A 22643-nucleotide genomic window follows, 5' to 3' on the forward strand; every position below is an offset into this window, starting at 1 on the left:
GTGTGTGTATATTAAGGTATAAGGTATAAAATTAAGGTATATTTCTAAATGCTGTTCAGTCTTATAATAAAGGCTTGGTTCTCTGATAGTGGAGGTAAACATGGCTAATGTTAAGCACTGAACTATTTTGTTTTCAGGGGCTTGTTCAGTAAAAGCAGTTCCTTAGGCAGATTTGCTTGTGTTCTGGAGAATTTTTGTTTTGTTTTTTTAATCTTGGAATTGAACCTCCTTTAGTGCCTTTATAGTCTATATAAAAGACCTTGTTCAGGCTTCTTTTATTTCCCAGCAGGCATTTGGAGTGTCAGTCTTTTCTTACAATCATCTTCTTGCAATTGAAACATCTGTTTCCCCATCGCTTTCCATTCAGCTCCCAGGGATGTGGAGTTTTCTATTTTGGTTGCAAACTTTCTGTGAACATGAGCCGTTTTTTAAATCATAGGTCAAGATATGGGCCACCATAACAAGCTTCACTTTGCCTGTTCTTAAAATTTGTATTTTAATTCAGACTAGTGTCAGATGTTTCTTGTTTAAATCCGAACTGTTAGGTTTAATGTCTCTCAGGGGTGCTGTTGACATTGACTAATTGTGGGTCATCTCGTTTGTTTAGAATTACAACCCTTTTATTGTTACCATTTTTCTATTACCATTTTACTGCATAACTCTAATACCCATTATGTCCTTTTGTAATGACTTCTGCAACATGTTTATTTAGCATATGGGGAAAAAATATTTTATTTTATCCCTTCTTAAATTTCCCAGCTTTTATGATGTTATCTTTTCCTTTGTTCATATGTCATATGAAACAGAGATAAGAGCAGCTCTGAGCTGCCTGCTTTGTTACATAATAGATTTGTATCACATCCCATTATTTGTATTTGTCCTCGATATTTTTTTCTTTTGAGTATTCATCTGTGCTCATAATTTTCTTTTTAACTATACTTGAATATATCCTCTTTTTCAATGTCTGTTTTAAAACAGAATGATCAGAACTATTAAAATATCTGAGCAGGGACTACTATCACCTTACCTTTGTTTGTGACTGCAGCTCTGAAGTGCAGTAATAAAAAAAGTGATAGTACTACTGAGAATAAAGGTGAACATAGTTATTCTCAGACCATTTTTTTTCTGTAGATTTTTTTTTGTAAATCTGTGTGTTGTAGGAATCTTCCTTTGCAAGAATATATTGCTTGCATTTATTAACGTTAGGTTTCATTTGCCTGTAGTTGTTAATTTAGCTAAGTTTGTTTAGTGCGCTTAGTGTCTTACAGTTCTCAAAACTCAAAAAAATCTAGATAGCTATTTAATATTATATAGCAAAATCTGGGACCAAAAGTTATGTTGAGCAACATTGTAGCTGTTTTGCTGATTAAGGATACCAATGAAACTCAGACACCAGAGTGAAAAGAGCAGGCGTATCTTACTGGTGATAACCAAATAACGTAACAGCGTAATACAGAAAACATGCAGGAAGAAAAGGCAGAATAGTGCACTTAAAGCAACAAACAGGAAAATACAGGGTAATGCATCAAATCATTACTACATGAGAGAGAGAAGAGTGATTAAGAAAGATCCATCACCACTTGCATACGTTACCATCATCCAGACCCGCAGGCGCTGGGCAGCCCCGGTTACAGCGAGGATTTGGAGAGCCTGTCCCGGCAAGTGGGAAATCCTACGCGGTGCATCCACCCGTAGGTGAGGCTTCCAAAGTCGCTGTGAGCGGGTCCAGGTTTATATACCAGAGATCGACAAGCCAGAATAGCTGGCACCTTTGTTTTGAGCGGAAAATTTCTTGTTTCATTCTTGTGGTGGTTTAGTCCCTGTCGGGGTCTGAGACCACGCGGCCGCTGTCCCTCCCCGACAAAGGGAGTGAAATACAAAGCCCCGGGGCTGAGATAAGGAGAGGTTTAATACAGCAGTGCAACAGCAACACAACAAACAACAACAATAACAGTAACAGTAATAACAATGAACAGAGCAAGGTATGTACAGATACAGCAGTGAAAGAACTGGCTGCGCCAACCCACGCGCTCACCGATTCATCCCGCGCTCTGGCGCCCAGACGTGACGTCAGCATGGCATATGAATAACCCGGCTAGAGCTCCCCCCCACTGCTGGGGAAACTTAACCCTATCCTGGCTAAACCAGGACATAATCCACCCCTTTATTCTATACCATGTGCGTCACATCCAGCTGCCATTTAGCAATTAGCATTAACAAAGAAAAGTTAACAAAAGCACAGTATAACTCATGGTGTGTTTTCCCCCACAATCAAGTCCCCTTGTGGTACGCATCGGACCTCTCCATCCTTCTGCATCACCCACCAGGTGCACCCAGGTCCTTAAGCAAAAACAATCCCGTGGATGGGTTTGCCTTTGCCCGGCGCAGGACTAACCCAGACCATTTTTCCCAGCAGATCCCTCATGCGCACCACAGGGACATTATCCCCGTCTACAACACGTGGAAGTTTTGACTGAGCCGGGCCAGCTCGATTGGCAGATCCTCTCGTGTTGACTAACCAGGTGGCCTTTGTCAGATGTGTGTCCCAGTGTTTGAAGGTTCCACCCCCCATTGCTCTCAAGGTAGTTTTTAACAGTCCATTGTAGCGCTCGATCTTCCCGGAGGCTGGTGCGTGGTAGGGGATGTGGTAGACCCACTCGATGCCGTGTTCTTCTGCCCAGGCATCTATGAGGTTGTTTCGGAAGTGAGTCCCATTGTCCGACTCAATCCTCTCTGGGGTGCCGTGTCGCCACAGGACTCGCTCTTCAAGGCCCAGGATGGTGTTTCGGGCGGTGGCGTGGGACACTGGATAAGTTTCGAGCCACCCAGTGGTTGCTTCCACCATTGTGAGCACGTGGCGCTTGCCTCGGCGGGTCTGTGGCAGTGTGATGTAGTCGATCTGCCAGGCCTCTCCATATTTATATTTCATCCATCGATCTTCATTCCGCTGGGACTTCACCCGTTTGGCTTGTTTGATTGCAGCACACGTCTCGCATCCGTGGATGATCTCTGCGATGGTGTCAATGGTGAGGTCCACCCCTCGATCTCGAGCCCACCTGTATGTTGCATCTCTGCCTTGGCGGCCCGAGGTCTCATGGGCCCACCGGGCTATGAACAGTTCACCTTTACGCTGCCAGTCCAAGTCCACCTGAGCCACCTCGATCTTAGCAGCTTGGTCCGCCTGCTGGTTGTGTTGAAGTTCATCAGTGGCCCGACTCTTGGGTATATGGGCGTCCACATGGCGCACCTTCACAACGAGGTTCTCCACCCGGGCTGCAATATCCTGCCATACTTCAGCGGCCCAGATGGGTCTGCCCTTGCGTTGCCAGTTGTTTCCATTGGTGCTACCACATCCACAGGGCACTTGCCACCACCCACAAGTCAGTGTAGAGACAGAGCCTCGGCCACTTTTCTCGCTCAGCAATCTCCAAAGCCAATTGGATGGCTTTCACCTCTGTGAACTGGCTCGATTCACCTTGTCCCTCAACAGCTTCAGTGGTTTCTCGTGTGGGATGCCACACTGCAGCCTTCCATCGTCAATGTTTTCCCACAATGCAACAAGACCCATCAGTGAACAGGGCATATCGCTTCTCCTCCTCTAGCAGCTCGTTATATGGTGGGGCCTCCTCAGCACGTTTCACCTCTTGTTCTGGTGACATCCCAGCATCTTTGCTCTCTGGCCAGTTCATGATCACTTCCACTAATCCTGGGGGGTCGAGGTTCCCTATTCGAGCCCGTTGTGATATCAACGCAACCCATTTACTCCACGTGGCATCTGTTGCATGATGTGTGGAGGGAGCCTTTCCTTTGAACATCCATCCCAGCACCGGCAGTCGGGGTGCCAGGAGGAGCTGTGCCTCAGTGCCGACCACTTCTGAGGCAGCTCGAATTCCTTCGTACGCTGCCAGTATCTCCTTCTCAGTCAGGGTATAGTTAGCTTCAGAGCCTTTGTATCCCCGGCTCCAAAAGCCTAGAGGTCGGCCTCGGGATTCCCCATCTGCTCTCTGCCAAAGGCTCCAGGAAGGGCCATTCTCCCCGGCCGCGGTGTAGAGCACGTTCTTAATCTCCTGCCCTGCCCGGACTGGCCCGAGAGCCACTGCCTGGGTAATCTCCTGCTTAATTTGTTCAAAGGCTTGTTGCTGCTCAGGGCCCCATTTAAAATTGCTCTTCTTGTGGGTCACGTGGTAGAGAGGGCTCACAATCAGGCTGTAGTTTGGGATGTGCATCCTCCAGAACCCCACAGCGCCCAGGAAGGACTGAGTCTCCTTTTTAGCGGTTGGTGGGGCCATGGCTGTTATCTTGTTTATCACCTCCATTGGGATGTGGCGACGCCCATCTTGCCATTTTATTCCTAGGAACTGAATGTCCCTTCCAGGCCCCTTAACTTTCTGTCGCTTGATGGCAAAACCAGCCTTCAGGAGGATTTCAATTATCTTCTTTCCTTTCTCAAAGACTTCCTCAGCTGTGTCCCCCCATACAATGATATCATCAATGAACTGCAGGTGTTCTGGAGCCCCACCTTTCTCCAGTGCAGTATGGACCAGTCTATGGCAAATGGTGGAGCTGTGTTTCCACCCCTGGGGCAATCGATTCCAGGTGTACTGGATACCCCTCCAAGGGAACGCAAACTGTGGCCTGCACTCTGGTGCTATTGGGATGGAGAAGAACGCGTTAGCGATGTCAATCGTGGCGTACCACTTGGCTGCCTTCCACTCCAGCTCATACTGGAGCTCTAGCATGTCCGGCACCGCAGCACTCATCGCTGGCGTAACTTCATTCAGGCCACGGTAGTCCACGGTCAGTCTCCATTCGCCGTTAGGTTTTCTCACTGGCCATATAGGGCTGTTGAAAGGTGAGTGAGTCTTGCTGATCACCTTCTGGCTTTCTAGTCGACGGATCAGCTGATGGATGGGGACCAGGGAATCTCGGTTAGTGCGGTACTGCCGCCGGTGCACCGTCTTGGTGGCAATTGGTGCTCGCTGCTCTTCAACCTTAAGCAACCCCACCACCGAGGGGTCCTCTGAGAGGCCGGGTAAGGTGGACAATTGCTCCACCTCCTCCAGGGCAGCTATACCAAAGGCCCACCAGTACCCTTTTGGGTCTTTAAAGTACCCTCTCCTGAGGTAATCTATACCTAGGATGCACGGGGCATCTGGGCCAGTCACAATGGGGTGCTTATGCCAGTCCTTCCCAGTTAAGCTTACTTCAGCTTCTAATAGGGTCAGCTGTTGGGACCCCCCTGTCACACCGGAGATGCAGATGGGTTCGACCCCACTGTGGCTTGATGGCATCAGGGTGCACTGTGCGCCAGTGTCTACCAAGGCCTTATATTCTTGTGGGTCTGATGTGCCAGGCCATCGGATCCACACCTTCCAGTAAATCCGATTATCCCTTTCCTCCACCTGGCTGGAGGCAGGGCCCCTCTAATCCTGCTCACCATCACTCACTTGATCTAAGAGTGACTCCTGCAGGAATGACTTCCTGGTCCCCTCAAGAGGGTCAAGCATACTGTTGGCCATTCTATTCTGTCTGGGGGATTTCCGACTGGACACTGGAGCTGCGTCTCTCTTGGAAGACTCCCCTACATGGTGGTCTTCCCTTTCAGCTGCTGTACTCGTGCAGCTAGGGCGGAAGTGGGCTCTCCATGCCACCTCCTCATGTTTTCCCCATGGTCGCGGAGGAAGAACCACAGGGTGCCCCGTGGTGTGTGTCTTTCACTGCCCTTCTCTTGGGTGGGGAAGCGCCTGCTCCTAATGGCTGAGACATCGGCCCGTGCAGGTGGAATGTAGGACATGTCCTCTTCCACTTTCTGGAGCCTCTGAGACAGTTCCTCTACAGCTGAAACCAAAGCATGTTGGGAGGAAGGGAGATTTCCCTCATATTGCCGGAGCTGGCCAATCACTTCGTCCACTGTCTGAGTGTCTCGCCACCAGGATGCTACTGCTAATGCTTTGGAATGTGCCTCTGGTCCACTTTGCAGGAACTTCTGCCACATCAGCTGTGTGCAAGGGGCCTGATGTGGATCCATTGGTGACTGCTCATCATTCAGATCACCATAGACCATGTCAAACACAGCCAATTCCCTGAGGTTCTGAATGCCTTTCTCCATGTCGGTCCACTTGCCTAACCGACATAGAGCATCATCCTTGTAGGGGTACCTCTCCCTCACAGCGAGCAGGAGTCGCCTCCAAAGGCTGAGGGTTTGAGCCTGTTTCCCTATTGCCTTGTCAATACCAGCCTGCTTGGCTAAAGGTCCCAGCTGCTTGGCCTCTCTCCCCTCCAATTCCAAACCAGCAGCTCCACTATCCCAGTATCGGAGCAGCCAGGTGCAAATTTGCTCGCCTGGAAGGCGGCCGAAATCCTTCCGCATATCTCACAACTCACTCAGGGATAGAGATCGGATGGTTACCTCCGGCTCTTCCTCCTGCTCTCGTGATGGGCCTGGTTCATCACCACCCTGTACATTGCGAGGGGATTTTTTGGTATATTTGGTTTTCCGTATCGGGGCGACTGATATTGGTACTGCTTGTCCCTGTGGCTCAGCTGCTGTGCTGGTGGAGGCGACTGGTACTGGCACTGCCTGTCCCCCTGGCCCAGCTGCTGTACCAGTAAGTTCACTCTCAGACCCTGCAGCCCTTTCTCCCCCTTGAGGGCAGTGAACAGCGTTAAAGATGACACGGTAAGCATGGGCAAGGCCCCAGCACATCGCAAGGATTTGTGTCTCCCGGGGTTTGTCAGATTGGCAGCACACCTTTTCCAAACCCTCCACCAGTTTATCAGGACTCTGCACTTGTTCGGGAGTGAAATCCCAGAACGTTGGGGGTGACCACTGACTCAGGCACTTGCCCATCTTCTCCCACACACCTTGCCATTTATAGCTATCTGCCCCCGGGGCAGGTTTCCGGGTGGTGCTGTTGTTGGAGAAGTACCGCATGGCCCAAAACAAGATCTGGCAGACATTCAGAAAGCACAGAGCCGCAAGCACACTGGCCTGGGTGCTCCAGGGATAGCTGAAACTCTCAAAAACCGAGAGGATCTCTTCCCCTGGCTCACCCACAGAGGGGGTGAGACCCCTAACAAAAGACCAGGCAGCAAACAGGTACCGGTTCACCCCCACAAGCAGCGAAACGAGCCCATTATAAGCAGACAGTAGCCAGTACAGCAAAATAAAACCCTTGACACATTTTCCACCGACAACAAACACCAGTACTAGGAGCACACAGTGGAGATGAGGATTAATCCAGCCCCACCACACAAGCAAGTTGGCCAGCATTGCAAACGTTTCTTATCAAACAAATACAAATAAAACCAGAAGAATTACACCTAACAGATTGCTCTAACACACCTTCTCCTTTTGTCCTTATCTCAGCCCTCTCCAGCCCCACGTTGGGCCCCAAAAGTTGTGGTGGTTTAGTCCCTGCCGGGGTCTGAGACCACGCGGCCGCTGCCCCTCCCCCACAAAGGGAGTGAAATACAAACCCCGGGGCTGAGATAAGGAGAGGTTTAATACAACAGTGCAACAGCAACCCAACAAACAATAACAATAACAGTAACAGTAATAACAATGGACAGAGCAAGGTATGTACCGATACAGCAGTGAGAGAACCGGCTGCGCCAACCCATGCACTCACCGATTCTTCCCGCGCTCTGGCCCCCGGACGTGACATCAGCATGGTATCTGAATAACCCCGCTAGAGCTCCCCCCCACTGCAGGGGAAACTTAACCCTATCCTGGCTAAACCAGGATAATTCTCCTGTTGGATTCCACCCAAAGCCTGGCCAGGGCTCGGGGGGGGAACCAAGGGAGTTTCCAACAAGGCCAAACACTTGGGTTCTCAGCCTTGAAGAAGGCTGCGAAAGGAAAGTTGGATACATTCTCTCCTCACTACTGATTATATTTTGTCTTTCACTAGCGAGTTTACATATTTTACTAATGACTACATGCTAAGTTAGCAGCTTCAGCTTGGGGCCTGTTGTTCAGGCTGCAGTATTTCAATGCTTTAGCACTTTTTACATCCGCATAGGTGGGTTGTTATAACTTAGTACAGTGCCCACTAGCACAATGGTTATCAGTTATAAAATATACAGGATTCATCTATAGGTCAACTCTGGCTTGGGCCTGTTGTCCAAGCCTTAGCACTTCAGTAGCTAAATGGAAGTTGCTAGTAATCTGTAGTCAGGTAAATAAGTTTTGATCTCTTGGATGGTTTTGATTCTTGATGATAATTTGCCTCTCCTCTCTGCTTTTCTATACATGTGCAAATAAATTCCCTAATTCCTCTAGAGGCTTACTGTAAGTACCTTGGCAGAGAATTTTGAAAGCCTAAAGAAATTATAGGCTGCTTGCTTTATCCGGAGATAACAGTTAAAATTAACTGAATTTCTTATCAGTGAAGGAAAAAGTCTTGGTATAACTTAATCCTTGAACTTGAAATATCTAGAAATATCTGTGCTATTGGCAGTTAAAATGCAAATAAAACGTAGTAGGTTACTGAAGAAAGATTGAAGAATAAAACAATATATAGTTATATTGCCTGTAGAATCTGTGCTATTAAGCACTTCTTTAATATGGGCATTATGCCATCTCACCTTCTCCAACCCCTGCTACATCTCAAAAAAGATGTAATAGAACTAGCAAAGATTGAGACAAAGGCTCCTAGGATGTAGGGCAGTGTCCATACAGGAACAGACTGAATATGAAGTAGTCTTGAACTTGCAGAAAGGCATGACTTTCTGGATAAAGCATATTATTATAGAGGTCTATGAAAACATTAACAGTGGAGAGAAAGTGGAAAGGGAATGACTACACATTACAACTAAAGGAAAATTTAGGGTTCTTTTTAAAAGTAGTGCTAGTTTAAACAAAGACAAAATATACTTTCACAATACATGCATTGTGGAATTTCTTGATACTGGCTATGGTGGAGGCCAAAAGGATAGGTGGACTCGAAGAGATTAGACAAATGTATGGAAGATCCTTCTTCTTCTAAGACAAGTTTGTTTAAATAAATAAACTATTCCACAAAGAAGCTTTAACTGAGAAACATAACAATTCTAAATTTACCAGTTTCTAAATATAGTAATTATGCAAAAGCAGCATTCAACTATCCTCAGTTCTCTTTATTACAAAACAGGCAGTAGTTTCCAATTCAACAATTCTGATCTTTGTAAGATTAGTTTTAATTTATGATTAGTTTTGACAATAGTTATCTCTAGCTTACTTTTAAAAAGTAGGGATTTTTATTAATTGATTGTTGAAAATTTTTTGTACTTTGTGTTCTTGGGAAGACATCTTTGTGTATTACTCATGGATCACTTAATCACTGTCATCAGTCTGTGATTCTTTGTTTAGGAATGAAAACAAACCCTTTTTCTGATTCTTAGAACAAGTCAAAAGATTTAGGATGTGGTAAGATCTAAAGAGTAATTCTTTTCTTGATCTTTAACAGATTTTATTCATCATTTACTATTTGTTAAAGCTGTGACCTTTCCCAGAAAGAGAATGACCAATGAATGTGTTTAGGAATGTGTATTGTTTACAATTTTTTTTTCTTGCAGACCATTGATAAGCTGCTTGTTCTCCAAAAACTTATGTAATTTTTTCAAGACTTGTTGAGAAAGCTCAGGATTATCAAGCTTAATATTTTTCTTTTGTATGAAATGGTTGCAAGTTCAATCTTTGATTTCTTGAATGCATGTTTGCAATATGCAAATAGAACAGTATCACAGATCTTTTTCAATGCTGTTCTTGAAATGTTTGAGTTGAGGTTTTTGAAGTATTTTACATTTTTTATTTACTTTTATAGGGACTGGGTGCAGACAGCAAAAATCTCTATCCTTTTCTACTTCCAGTTATTCAACTAAGTACGGATGTTTCTCAGCCTCCACATGTCTATCTTCTGGAAGATGGTTTAGAGTTGTGGTAAGAATGGTCTTTATCAAATTCTAATTTTAAAAATTTTATTTTTGTATCCTTGGAAGGAAAAAAAGATTTAACAAAAGCTTTGACTGTATTAAGGATTTATATGTTCCTGTTACCTTACCTTGACATCATCTATATCATACCTTTTCTCAGAAGAGGTGAGGTTAGGAAGTTAATAAAAGAAACACAATTAAAAATAACTGAGTAGATAATCTATTTTCAAGCAGTTGATAGCAAGATACAGTTCTGTTGTGATAATGAACAGCAAGACAAAAAGTAGACTCACTATAATGTGCATACTAATCTAACAGTTTGATGTGCTTGACTCTGGGAGCATATTAACCCAATGATTCTCAGAGCTGGTCGCTGGAAGAGATGGTGAGTTTACAAGGATAAAATGAAGGAGAAGTTATCTTCCAAGTCTCAAGCTATCTGGTGACTGAACATAAAACAAGTGTCACTGTGATTGGTTTGCCATGAGGCTAATTTGTTTGTTTCTGGTGCAGCTGACACTCTAAAAGGAGGAAACCATTACCTGGACTGAATTCAACACACTTTGTTCCTGCAGAAAAGGACTATATTGAGTTTGTCTTGAAATAGCGAGGGATTCCTTTGATCCAAATTGTAGATTTGTATTTGAATTACAAATACTTAACCTAAAAGTGATCTGTTTTGTGTATAGCAAAACTAAGTTTTTATAATGCTGTTGGTGGTGGGGGAGCAATTTCGAAGTGCAAGATTTAAGATGGGCCTTTTTTAATGTATCAGTTCAGAACTTTTATATTTTCTTAATAATACTGATCATGAAGTGGTTATACTGATGCCTATGCAGAAGAATGTATATATGATATTTTAAGATGTCCTAGAGCATCAGAGAAATCCAGATGGGGCTGGCAGACATGGCTGGGACTCTGCTTCCTGAACCAAGAGCAGGAGGCCAGCTAAGATACTTTACATAATCAGAAATGTTATTTAAATACAGTAATCCTACACCTGAGATCTAGGAAGAAACTGGAATGTCTTGCTGTGGTTTTAAGTATGAATTTCTTTTATAGTTACTGTTTTCAAACCTCAGGAATTTTAAGTTGATGACTATATGCTCAGCATTGTTTGCATTCTTTTCTGTATGATAATCAATGCATCATTTCAGGAAAAGAAAAAAACCCCAAACACATAAAGGTTTGAGCTGGTTGCCACCACAGCTGCTCCTTAGAGGTGTAGAGCACTACACGCATTGTCCTTAAATCATTAATATTTCTCTCTACCCATCTTCTCTGAGTTCTGCCTGGGATCCCCAAGTTTGGGTTCTTAAGCATTCTTAAAGCTGCATTTTTGAGGTTATGTTGTCTTTAAAAAAACAGTAGCATGCTTTTCTTTCTTTTCCTACCTTAGCAAGAACCATGCCTATATTGATGGGTGCATTGTAAAGACTAATACTGCACTTGTAACAATTCCTTGAAGCATATTTTCACATTGTTGAACGATCATATAGGTGGTTACTATAAGTTACAATGTTTTTCATCTGTCAAAATTGATTGCTCAATGCTATTCATAGGTCATCTAAAATATTTCTTTTAATCTATTCTTAGGTTAGTGACATTGGAGAATAGTCCATGTCTTACACCTGAGCTTCTGAGAATATTTCACAACATGTCTGCCCTTCTTGGTGAGTCTTTTACTCAGAAAATTTCTTGGGTTTTTCTGTTCTGTTTTGTGGGGTTTTTTTGTAGTGTTTTGTTGTTTTGGTTTTTTTTTGTGGGTTGTCTTTTTTTTTTTTACTGCCAGTGGTATTCATGCATTAAGTAATGTTGCTGTGGCTGCAAGAACTGAGGGGCTAGCAAAATTGTAACTATTCAGAAATGAAGAACAGGTCTTTCTTTGACTTTACTATTGTGGTGGTTTGACCTTGGCTAAATGCCAGGTACCCACCAAGTCGCTCTATCACTTCCCCCCCTTCCCCTTTTTTTCTCAACAGGGCAAAGAGGGGAAAGAAAAATAAGATAGGAAAAAAAAAAAACCCCAACCCTTGTGGGTAAAACAAAAGCAGTTTTAATATAAGCAAAGCGAAGCAAAGGTCCGCGCGCGGAAGCAAAAAAAGCAAACAGATTTATTCTCTACTTCCCATGAACAGGCGATGTCGGGCCTTCTCAGGAAGCAGGGCTCCCATACGCGGAGGGGTTGCCTCGGAGGACCAAGGGTGACCCCCCCCCTTCCTCCTTTCTCCCAGCTTTATACTGAGCAGACGTCAGATGGTCTGGAATATCCCTTTGGTCAGTTGGGGTCAGCTGTCCTGGCTGTGTCCCCTCCCAAGACCTTGCCCACCCCGTCCCACTGTGGGAGGGGGGGAAATGTCGGAAAGAGCCTTGGTGCTGTGTAAGCACCACTCAGCAGTAGCCACACCACCAGGGTGCTATCAACACCCTGCCAGCTCCCAACATCAAACACAGCACCATGGGGGCTGCTACAGGGGAAAACCAATTCCGGCTCAGCCAGACCCAGTACAGTCTCCACCCCTTATTCCATACCATTTACGTCACACCCAGGTCCCACATAACACTCATTTATTCATTCCGTAAGCTTTCTTCACTCCTCCAGATGTTCAGTGACTTGGCTCCCATCTGTCAAGATGGATGTTCAGGACAGAGCAGTATGTTTGACTGTTGGACTCCAGCACCGGCTAGGTTTGGGTCATCATCGCACGTATCTGGTTCACTCTTTGTCATTCCTACTTCCTCCATCACTTCCTGCAACATACAACCCACCCCACAGATGATTTCCCCCCAAGGTTAAATCTCCTGGAGGCACACACTGAGTAGCCCCATCCTCCCGCATTACCCACCAAGTACATCCAGGTCCCTGAGCAAAAACAATCCCACGAGTGGGCTTGCCTTTTCCCAAGGGAGGAGCAATCCACACTGCCTTCCCCAGCCATTGCCCTGTGTGTACTACAGGGAACTTATCTCCTCCCACCGTATGAAGGGGTTTGGTTTGGGCAGGACCAGGACGGTTAACAGATCCTCTGGTGTTAATTAGCCAAGTGGCTTCTGCTAAATTTATATCCCAGTGCTTCCATCCCCCATTGTCCAATGCTCTCAACATAGTCTTCAACAGTCCATTGTATCTTTCAATCTTTCCAGACGCGTGTGGGTAATAAGGGATGTGATACACCCACTCAATGCCGTGTTTCTTTGCCCAGGAGTTTATGAGATTATTTCGAAAATGGGTCCCATTGTCTGATTCAATTCTTTCAGGAGTACCATGTCGCCATAAAATTTGCCTTTCAAGACCTAAGATGGTATTTCGGGCAGTGGCATGATTTACAGGGTACGTCTCAAGCCAACCAGTAGTTGCTTCCACCATGGTGAGTATGTAGCGCTTGCCTTGGCGTGTTCGTGGCAATGGTCCAATATAGTCAATTTGCCAGGCCTCGCCATATCGAAAACTCAGCCATCGCCCTCTGTTCCAGGGAGACTTTACTCGTGTGGCTCGCTTGATTGCAGCACATGTTTCGCATTCACGAGTGACCTGTGAGATGGCCTCCATGGTCAGGTCCACCCCTCGATCACGAGCCCATCTGTACGTTGCATCTCTCCCGAGATGCCCGGATGTTTCATGGGCCCATCGAGCTACAAATAGCTCACCCTTGCGCTCCCAGTCCAGGTCCAGCCGAGCTACTTCCATTTTGGCAGCCTTGTCTACTTGCTCATTGTTTTGATGTTCTTCGGTGGCACGGCTTTTGGGCACGTGGGCATCTACATAACGTACCTTTAGAGCCACGTTTTCCACTCGGGCAGCGATGTCCTGCCACAGTGCAGCAGCCCAGATGGGTTTACCTCTGCGCTGCCAATTGGTCTTCTTCCACTCCTGTAGCCACCCCCACAGGGCATTAGCCACCATCCAGGAGTCAGTGTAGAGATACAGTACTGGCCACTTTTCTCGTTCAGCAATCTTTAGGGCTAGTTGGATCGCTTTTACTTCTGCAAACTGACTTGACTCGCCCTCTCCTTCAGTGGCCTCAATGACTTGTCTTGTGGGACTCCACACAGCAGCTTTCCACTTCCGATGGTTTCCTACCACACGACAGGATCCATCAGTAAACAGAGCATACCGCCTTTCATCTTCTGGTAACTCGTTATATGGCGGTGCCTCTTGGGCACGAGCCACCTCCTCAGGCAGTGCTCCAAAATCTCTACCTTCTGGCCAGTCCATGATCTCTTCCAGGATTCCTGGACGGTTGGGTTTTCCCAGTCGAGCTTGTTGCGTGATTAACGCTACCCATTTACTCCAGGTAGCACTGGTTGCATGGTGCGTAGAAGGGATGTTTCCACCCCTAGGGTAGTCGATTCCAGGTATATTGGACACCCCTCCACGTGAAAGCAAACTGTGGCCTGCACTCTTCTGCCAAAGGAATTGAAAAGAATGCATTGGCAATGTCAATTGTGGCGTACCACTTGGCTGCCTTTGACTCCAGTTCATATTGGAGCTCTAACATATCTGGTACAGCAGCACTCAGTGGTGGCGTCACTTCGTTCAGGCCACGATAGTCTACTGTCAACCTCCACCCTCCGTCAGACTTTCGCACTGGCCATATTGGGCTATTAAAAGGCGAATGTGTCTTACTGATGACACCTTGGCTGTCCAGTTGACGGATCAGTTCTTGGATGGGAGCCAGAGAGTCTGGGTTCGTGCGATACTGCCGTCGGTGCAGGGTCCTCATAGAAATTGGCACCTGTTGTTCTTCAACTCGCAACAGTCCTACAACAAAAGGATCTTCCGAGAGGCCAGGCAGATTAGACAACTGCTTGACCTTCTCTGTGTTCACACTGGCCACACCAAAAGCCCATGGGTATCCTTTTGGGTCTTTGAAGTACCCCCTCTTGAGGTAGTCAATGCCCAAGATACAAGGGGCTTCTGGGCCAGTTACAATGGGATGTTTTTCCCACTTGTCCCCGGTCAAGCTAACCTCGGCCTCCAGTACTGACAGTTCTTGACATCCGCCTGTCACTCCTGAGATCCAGATAGGTTCTGCCCCTCTATAACTTGATGGCATTAATGTACACTGTGCCCCGGTGTCGATTAAAGCCTGGTACTTCTGTGGATTTGATGTGCCAGGCCATCGAATCCACACTGTCCAATACACCCGATCATCCCTTTCCTCCTCCTGGCTGGAGGCAGGGGCCCTCTATTCCTGTTCTTGGTCAGAGTATTCACTGTCTGACCCTTGCCGTGCCAGGCCGGAGACTCCTTCGTCAGGGCCAAGGGAGGTGATCTCAGTCTTCCTGTATCTGGGAGATCGCTGATTACTTTCTTGTGGTTTCACACCAGCTACATTAACAACCTTCTTGGATGTCTTCTTCTTGGCAGGGGTCTTTCCTCGCAATTCATGTACACAAGCTTCCAACTTGAAGGTGGGTTGACCATCCCACTTCCTCATGTCCTCCCCCTGGTCACGCAGGAAGAACCAAAGTTCGCCACGTGTCATGCGCCTGGGTTTCCCTTTCCCTCTGACTGGGGCAGAAGAGAACTGATTTCTTGGGGTGCTCCTGACATCTAAGGCACTCGCCCGTAGAGATGAGGAGGTACCAAGACTCTCTTCAAAGTTGTGAAGCCAGGAAGAGACTGCCTCCACAGTTGGTGTACATCTTAGTCCTTCTCCCACATCCATTTCTGGATAGTACATCGCAGCCAAGCCCGCAGAATACGAGGATGGTGCACCTTTAATCACCTTCCTCCACATGGCCCGTGTGCACAGGACATCCTCTGGATTTTTAGGGGCTTCATCATTATCTGGATCACCATAGATGACTTCCAGCACTGCTAGTTCTCTCAGGTACTGGACACCTTCATCTGCAGTAGCCCACTTCCCTGGGGAGTTGTCCGTAAGATCTTCCTTGAAAGGATATCTTGCTTTAACACTTGAAAGGAGCCGTCTCCACAGACTGCAAATTGCTGTCTCTTTTCCAATTCCCCTTTCAATTCCTCGATCTCTACCAAGGGAACCCAGCTGTTGGGCTTCCTTACCTTCCAGCTGCTGAGCATCAGCCCCATTATCCCAGCATCGAAGCAGCCAGGCAGCAATCCGCTCACCCGGCTGGCGGCGATAGTCTTTCCGCAGATCTCGCAGTTCTGATGACGTCAGGGACCGGGTAGTTTCTGCCTCCTGTTTGAGTTCTGTTATTCCCTCTTCTGACCCCTTTGCTGAAGGACCCGCTTCTTCCTCCTCTTTTTCGTCCCTTCTTAATCGAGGGTATGGCCCTGTTGTTCTCCTTGTCCACTGTTTCTTTTTTACTACTGGGGCAATCTCTGCTGTTGTTGTTTTTGTTTGAGTTCCCATCTCCACCACAGTCCTTTGAGAGCACTGAACTGCAGCTCGATAAGCACAGGCCAGGCCCCAGTACAGCGCTGGGAGTTGCTGATTTTCACTGGGATAGGCAAGGCACCCTTCTATCAGGTGTTGTGTCAATTTTGCGGGGTTGCTTGCCTGTTCAGGGGTAAGATCCCAGGCTACAGGAGGTGATAACCGTCCTAGGAATCTGCCCAAATCCTTCCACTCCCTCTGCCACCCAGGGACAGGCCGCCTCAGGGCTGTTTTGCTGATCAGGGATATCAATTAAACTCAGACACCAGAGTGAAAAGAGCAGGCGTATTTACTAGAAATAACTAAATAATGTAACAGAATAATACAGAAAACATACAGTAAGAAAAGACAGAATAGTGCACTTAAACAAACAGGAAAATACAGGGTAATGCATCAAATCATTACTACCTGAGAGAGAGAATAGTGATTAAGAAAGATCCATCACCACTTGCATACGTTACCATCATCCAGATCCGCAGTCGCTGGGCAGCCCCGGTTACAGCGAGGATTTGGAGAGCCTGTCCCGGCACGTGGGAAATCCTACGCGGTGCGTCCACCCGTAGGTGAGGCTTCCAAAGTCGCTGTGAGCGGGTCCAGCCTTATATACCTGAAATCAGTAAGCCAGAATAGCTGGCACCTTTGTTTTAAGCGGAAATATCTGGTTTTCATCTCACGTTAGGTTCCCCCCAGAGCCTGGCCAGGGCTTAAGGGAGAAGCTAAGGGAGTTTCCCTGCTGGTCTAGTTAATTTATGAGCAAGGTCACAAGGCCAGACAACTGTTTCTGTGGCTCCGTTATCTTGCTCACACATAAAGAAATATAAGGATACATTCAGGATGGACATGTTTTATGATGTTTAAGCTACATCTTCTATGCATATTTCACTAATGACTACATACAGAGTTAGCAGTTTCAGTTCAGGGCCTGTTGCTCAGGCTTCAGTACTCCCACCTCTTACATCAGAATAGTTGGTTTGCTATAACTTAGTATAATACCTCTTAGCACAATGGTTATCAGTTATAAAATGTACAGGATTCATCTATAGGTCAACTCTGGCTTGGGCCTATTGTCCAAGCCTTAGCACTTCATTCGGTCCTTTGACCTACAGGTGAATCATGGCTCTCAAACCATCTCTATGGTTAGTGACATTAGTTTTCATTCATCAGTTGATGATGTTTTGTCAGGCGTGTCCTGATCCAATATCAGGGAGGGTTCTTAAACGATCTCAGTAGTGATCTTAAGACACAAACGAGGTTAGATACCATGCAACCTTGTAAACTCTATTTCCTGTAACAAGCAGTAATAGCGATAGGACGGAGGGGAGAAGAAAGAAAAAGTCAGAATACCTAAGCAAGCAAACAGAAGAGATGCAGCAAAATCAGTTACCACCACCACGAATCCAGTGATGTCCTGTTGGTTCAGTCTCTCCTGAAATCCCAGCTCTGAGCCCTGAGAGAGGAGTACGCAGTCTTTTTATTGTCCAAGTCCCCACAATTTCTCCAAAGAGTCCGCCCATTTCCACGGAGCTCATTGTCATACGTGCCGCTCCGTGTTCCTCCAGGTGCGCATGTCCAGGTGTTCTCAGTGGTCGTGCTGGAGGAGGGGTGTCGGCCTGTGGTGTCTTCAGCTTCTGCACACCTTCCTCACCGTGAGTTTTCCTCCACCTGGCTCGTGCACAAGCGCAGCTTGGCAGACACTGCCAAGGATGTTGTTGTTCTGGCTTCAGGCAGATATGGTGGTTTCTTCGGGGACAATTCATCTCCTTCAGAGCGTACTCCTTCATGGCGACAGGATGTTGAGGCCAGGTAGTGGTAGTGGTGTGGCAGCAATGTCGAGGCAATACAGTCTCTCACACTGCCCCATGGCTTGACATTGCTGTCCTCGTGGTGGCACAGAGGATAGAGATATAAAGAGAGAGAGAAAGAAAGGACAGAAATAGCGTGCAACATGACAACTAACGATATTTTTGGCTAACATATAACTAATAACATCTTTAACAGATATATAAATTTTCCATTAATAAACATGTAACTAACAATATCTTTAACAAATATGAATATCTTCAGTTGACAAGCATATAGCTAACAACATCTCTAACAAACATGTCATGCTCAAAATTAACTAACTCTACAAAACCAAAACATTCTACAAACTGATTTTAAGGTTGCAAGGAATCAGTAGAAGAACACAATGACAGTTTACATGATTGACATTCACAGGGACAAAAAAGATGTATTATAAGAACAAATAAGAAAATGATTATCAAGGCTAAGGCTATAAAGTGAATTGAAATTATTACTAACATATTATCCATTATTTTTCCGCGGTTCTGGTAATATACCACTGAGTGTTTGTGGCCCTGGCAGTCCACGCAGTCTGTTGCCCTGCTCTGCCGAAGTTGGGGTCAGCATACGCAGCAGGAAAATCGCTTTCCACGCCCCTTTATCCTAAAGCGTATGTGTCATCTGGGCCTAGAAACTTCTATCCCAGATTTAAACAAAGGTAAATGAGCGATAACACTACAAATAACAAATAAAACAATATTAACACTGACAATGGTTAGCAACATCCTAACCAAACATATAATAAAGGTAACAGTGACAATAACAATGTCAATTAACAATATTTTAACCAAACATATTTAACTAAAATGTGTCCCACGCTGGGCCTAATGGATGTACTCCCGGTCCTTGGGGACTGGGGGAGGAAGGTGGTTGTCTGCATGAACAAGTACAATTACAGGATGTTTTACATGGACACTTATAAGACCAACACATACATATCACAAGGGAAAATATTCTGGTTGTTGCTGTCAATTGTGGAGCTGAAGATGGTCTGGCTCGCTGGAGCTGGGGTCTGCCTTTGCAGCAGGAAAATGAATTTCCATGCCCCCAGCCCAGAGTGCATGTGTGGTTTAGGTCTTGGTATTTCCATCTCGCCTTCATGGGCCCAGTAATGACTTTTTAAAGCCCAGGCCCCATTAGCAAAGGGCCTTTCCCCTGATTTGGTGTCTGTTGTTTGCTCATAATACTGGTAACAGAATGACTTAAACCCACAAATTCGTTTTCCTCCCATTCTTGGTTAACACTTAGGAAGCCGGTGCTTCCCCCAGAACCAAGGGAGAGGGGAACAGTCACCCAAAGCAATTTTTGCAATGATAGACAATACATCCTAGAAATATTAATAAGACAATGAACATCAACACTATACAAAAATTTAAATTCACATAAGGATCCCCCGTCGTGACTCAGGACATCTGTCTCCAGGGGGGTTTTACCTGCAAGAAAAAGGAAAGAAAAGCTTCTCGGTTCATTTTGAGAACCGCAAGTGGGTTATAATTAGAAAGATGGGATAATCCACCTTGTATTAATTTTGTGCTCCTTTCCATGAGCATCTTTGGCTTTCCAGGTGTACTTGTTTATTGGGGTATCCAATACCAATGGTACTGCTCCCACCACAGGGAGTTTGACTAAGACAGGTTGTCCTGGCAAAGGAGATGGATTTCTGGGGTGGTCAGGGCCACGTGGGGCTGGCTTGATGCCCGCAATGCCACTGAATTCCCAGAAACTTCACTGTCTCAGACGGTCCTTGGATTTTTGCAGAGTTAATTTCCCAACCCTTCTGTTTCATATGATCTACTGCTAATTCAAGAACTTGTTGTATTTCCTCCTCATCATTTCCTTGAATCAAAACCTCATCTATATAGTGGCTTAATTGTGTGTGAGGAGGCAGCTGTATTTCATCTAAGTGTTCAGCTACAATTCTATAACATAGTGGGGCTGTGCAACCATCCTTGGGAAAGCAAATGCTTTTCTGCAATTGGGATAGTAAAAAAAAAAAAATAAATAAAAATGCACTAGTTAAATTTATTACAGCGTACCCAGTTCCTGGATGTTTCTGAACTTCTTCTATTAAAGTGACAGTGTCTGGCACAGCTGCTGCAAGCGGTGCAGTATGTTTGTTTACTTCTCTAAAATCCACCGTCATTCTCTAGGATCCATCACTTTTCTTGACAGGCCACACCAGATTGCCACCTCAAAACTTCTACATCTAATAAAGCTCTAATTGTCTGTGATATCTCTTCATGTGCTCCCAGAATTCTATATTGCCTCATTGTAACTAACTTAGTTGCAGCCAGGATCTGCACAGGAGGCATTTTTTTTACTTTGCTGACCGTAACAGGTCTGGTACTAATACAGGGTTTAACTCCAAATTGATACTGACTATCAGAAAGATTTAAAGTTAGTCTTTTTAGAATGTCTATAATGATTTTATATTCAGGAATGGGGACAATCATGACTGAATATAATAATTTTTGGAGGTTTCCTGTTTTCATTTCCATTTGTGTTTGTACAGTTTTAATTTATTTTCCTCCAAAACCTGTAATAATTACAGGTTGTCCGTTAAACTTCCTGGGATTCCCATATATTAAGGAGGCCTCTGCTCCAGTCTCAATTAGGGTATTTACAGTTTGTGGGGACTGGTTGTTCTAAATAAAAAACAAACGAACAACAACAAAAGGAAAAAAAAAAAAACAAAACAAACCAACCCAAAACTTTAAGTTCTACATGGGGCCATCGGTCCTTCTGCACCCACTGCCCTGGAACTTGGCCATTAATTCATATGTGCTGATTATAATATTGATTCACCTCCCTTGCCTCCTGCAAAGGGTACAAGTCAGAAAATGCTGCCCAATCCTCTTTCACCCCCGGAACCAGTGATCCACTCACGGGGGGCCCTCCGTGGGCAGATGGAGGGTCCCGTTGAGGTTCGAGAAGGGGTGCCGTAGGCTGAGTTGTCCCTGGATTCTTAGTTTTAGCACTCTGCACTCTCTTGCTAGGTTTATTCAGCCCTCTCTGTGTATTTATTCACCACAGCTCATTAGTTGGAACACCATAAATTTTTTCATGAGACATGCTGTCTTTTAACAAAGCCGTAAACATTTCCTTACGAGAAATCCTGTTTTCACTGCCTTTAGGGCTGTCTCGAGTATCTCGATTCCCTGCACTCCCTCGGGGGCCCCACTCTTCAAGGTCACGTAACTGTTGCACTTTTTCTATTACTTCATCAAGGGGATCCCCCATTTCATTAATGCAAAGGGGCATAATTACATTTTTATATGTCAGTGGAACGGTTTTAATCACTCTGTTTCTCATAGTGACCGACAAAGGATGCCACATCATAAAGTCAGCGTCTCCTACAAAAATAGCTGCTTTCATCCCTTCCTCTTTCATTCGCTGTATACAATCTCGCAAAGTATACCACTGACGGTCAGATGCCAGCCAATCATTCTCTGTAGGATATTTGGTATTACATCCCAGAGCAGCCAGTGTTAACAAATTAATATCCTGAGTGTTGTTTTGAAATGCATCCTGCACAAAAGCATTTGAACTTAAAATCAAAAACCTTTTAGAATCTCCTGCGTCTAGGGTTACCCCTGCCACTCCCTGATCCTGCAAACGCACCATCCAAGAGAGCAAGGATTCCCCCGGTCTCTGCTTAAATCTTTCAATTATATCATTTACTTCATACTGTGTATAATCCTCTATCATATCCTTCCTCACAGCTTGCCCACTATTAGGATCTCTACCGGGATCCCACTGCACACCCACTTCTACAATCACTGCATGAACTTTCTTACACTTTCTCCTTTTCCTATACTTATATTGTGCTACTCGCACTGTGGCTTTCTCTGCCACTGTCTGATAAGTATCCAGCTTATCAGCAAACACCTTATTCTGGCATTGCAACATCACTATTTGACTCTGCAAATCACATATCTGTCGCTCCATCTGGGAGCGCTCTAACAACAGCCTCTCTTTACTCTGGTGTTGTTTTCTACATGCAGTTAACAAAATCCACCCTCGTTTACTTGAATTTGTAGTTTCTTTTCCTTTTTCAATAGGTACCTTTTCATACAATTTAAAACATCCAATGGTCACTTTAAATAATGGCATTTTTGTCGGATCCCACTCCTGACACCAATTTATGTTTTGCTGATCAGGGATATCAATTAAACTCAGACACCAGAGTGAAAAGAGCAGGCATATTTTACTAGAAATAACTAAATAATGTAACAGAATAATACAGAAAACATACAGTAAGAAAAGACAGAACAGTGCACTTAAACAGATAGGAAAATACAGGGTAATGCATCAAATCATTACTACATGAGAGAGAGAAGAGTGATCAAGAAAGATCCATCACCACTTGCATACGTTACCATCATCCAGACCCGCAGGCGCTGGGCAGCCCCGGTTACAGCGAGGATTTGGAGAGCCTGTCCCGGCAAGTGGGAAATCCTACGCGGTGCGTCCACCCGTAGGTGAGGCTTCCAAAGTCGCTGTGAGCGGGTCCAGCCTTAT

General features: G+C 45.4%; 1 protein-coding gene across 5 annotated transcripts in view; it reads left to right on the forward strand.

Moving 5' to 3' along the window:
* The window catches only part of LOC141917766 (importin-11-like), a 167007-nt gene that overhangs the window by 75569 nt on the left and 68795 nt on the right, over nt 1-22643 (forward strand). For all 5 annotated transcript variants that reach the window (XM_074811212.1, XM_074811216.1, XM_074811214.1 and 2 more), the window contains exons 22-23: nt 9807-9922; nt 11512-11588. In XM_074811212.1, coding sequence (XP_074667313.1) covers nt 9807-9922; nt 11512-11588 — 193 coding nt within the window. The remainder of the gene's footprint in view (nt 1-9806; nt 9923-11511; nt 11589-22643) is intronic.

This window comes from Strix aluco, chromosome W, assembly GCF_031877795.1.
Source record: "Strix aluco isolate bStrAlu1 chromosome W, bStrAlu1.hap1, whole genome shotgun sequence".
In the NCBI taxonomy this organism is placed as follows: Eukaryota; Metazoa; Chordata; class Aves; order Strigiformes; family Strigidae; genus Strix; species Strix aluco.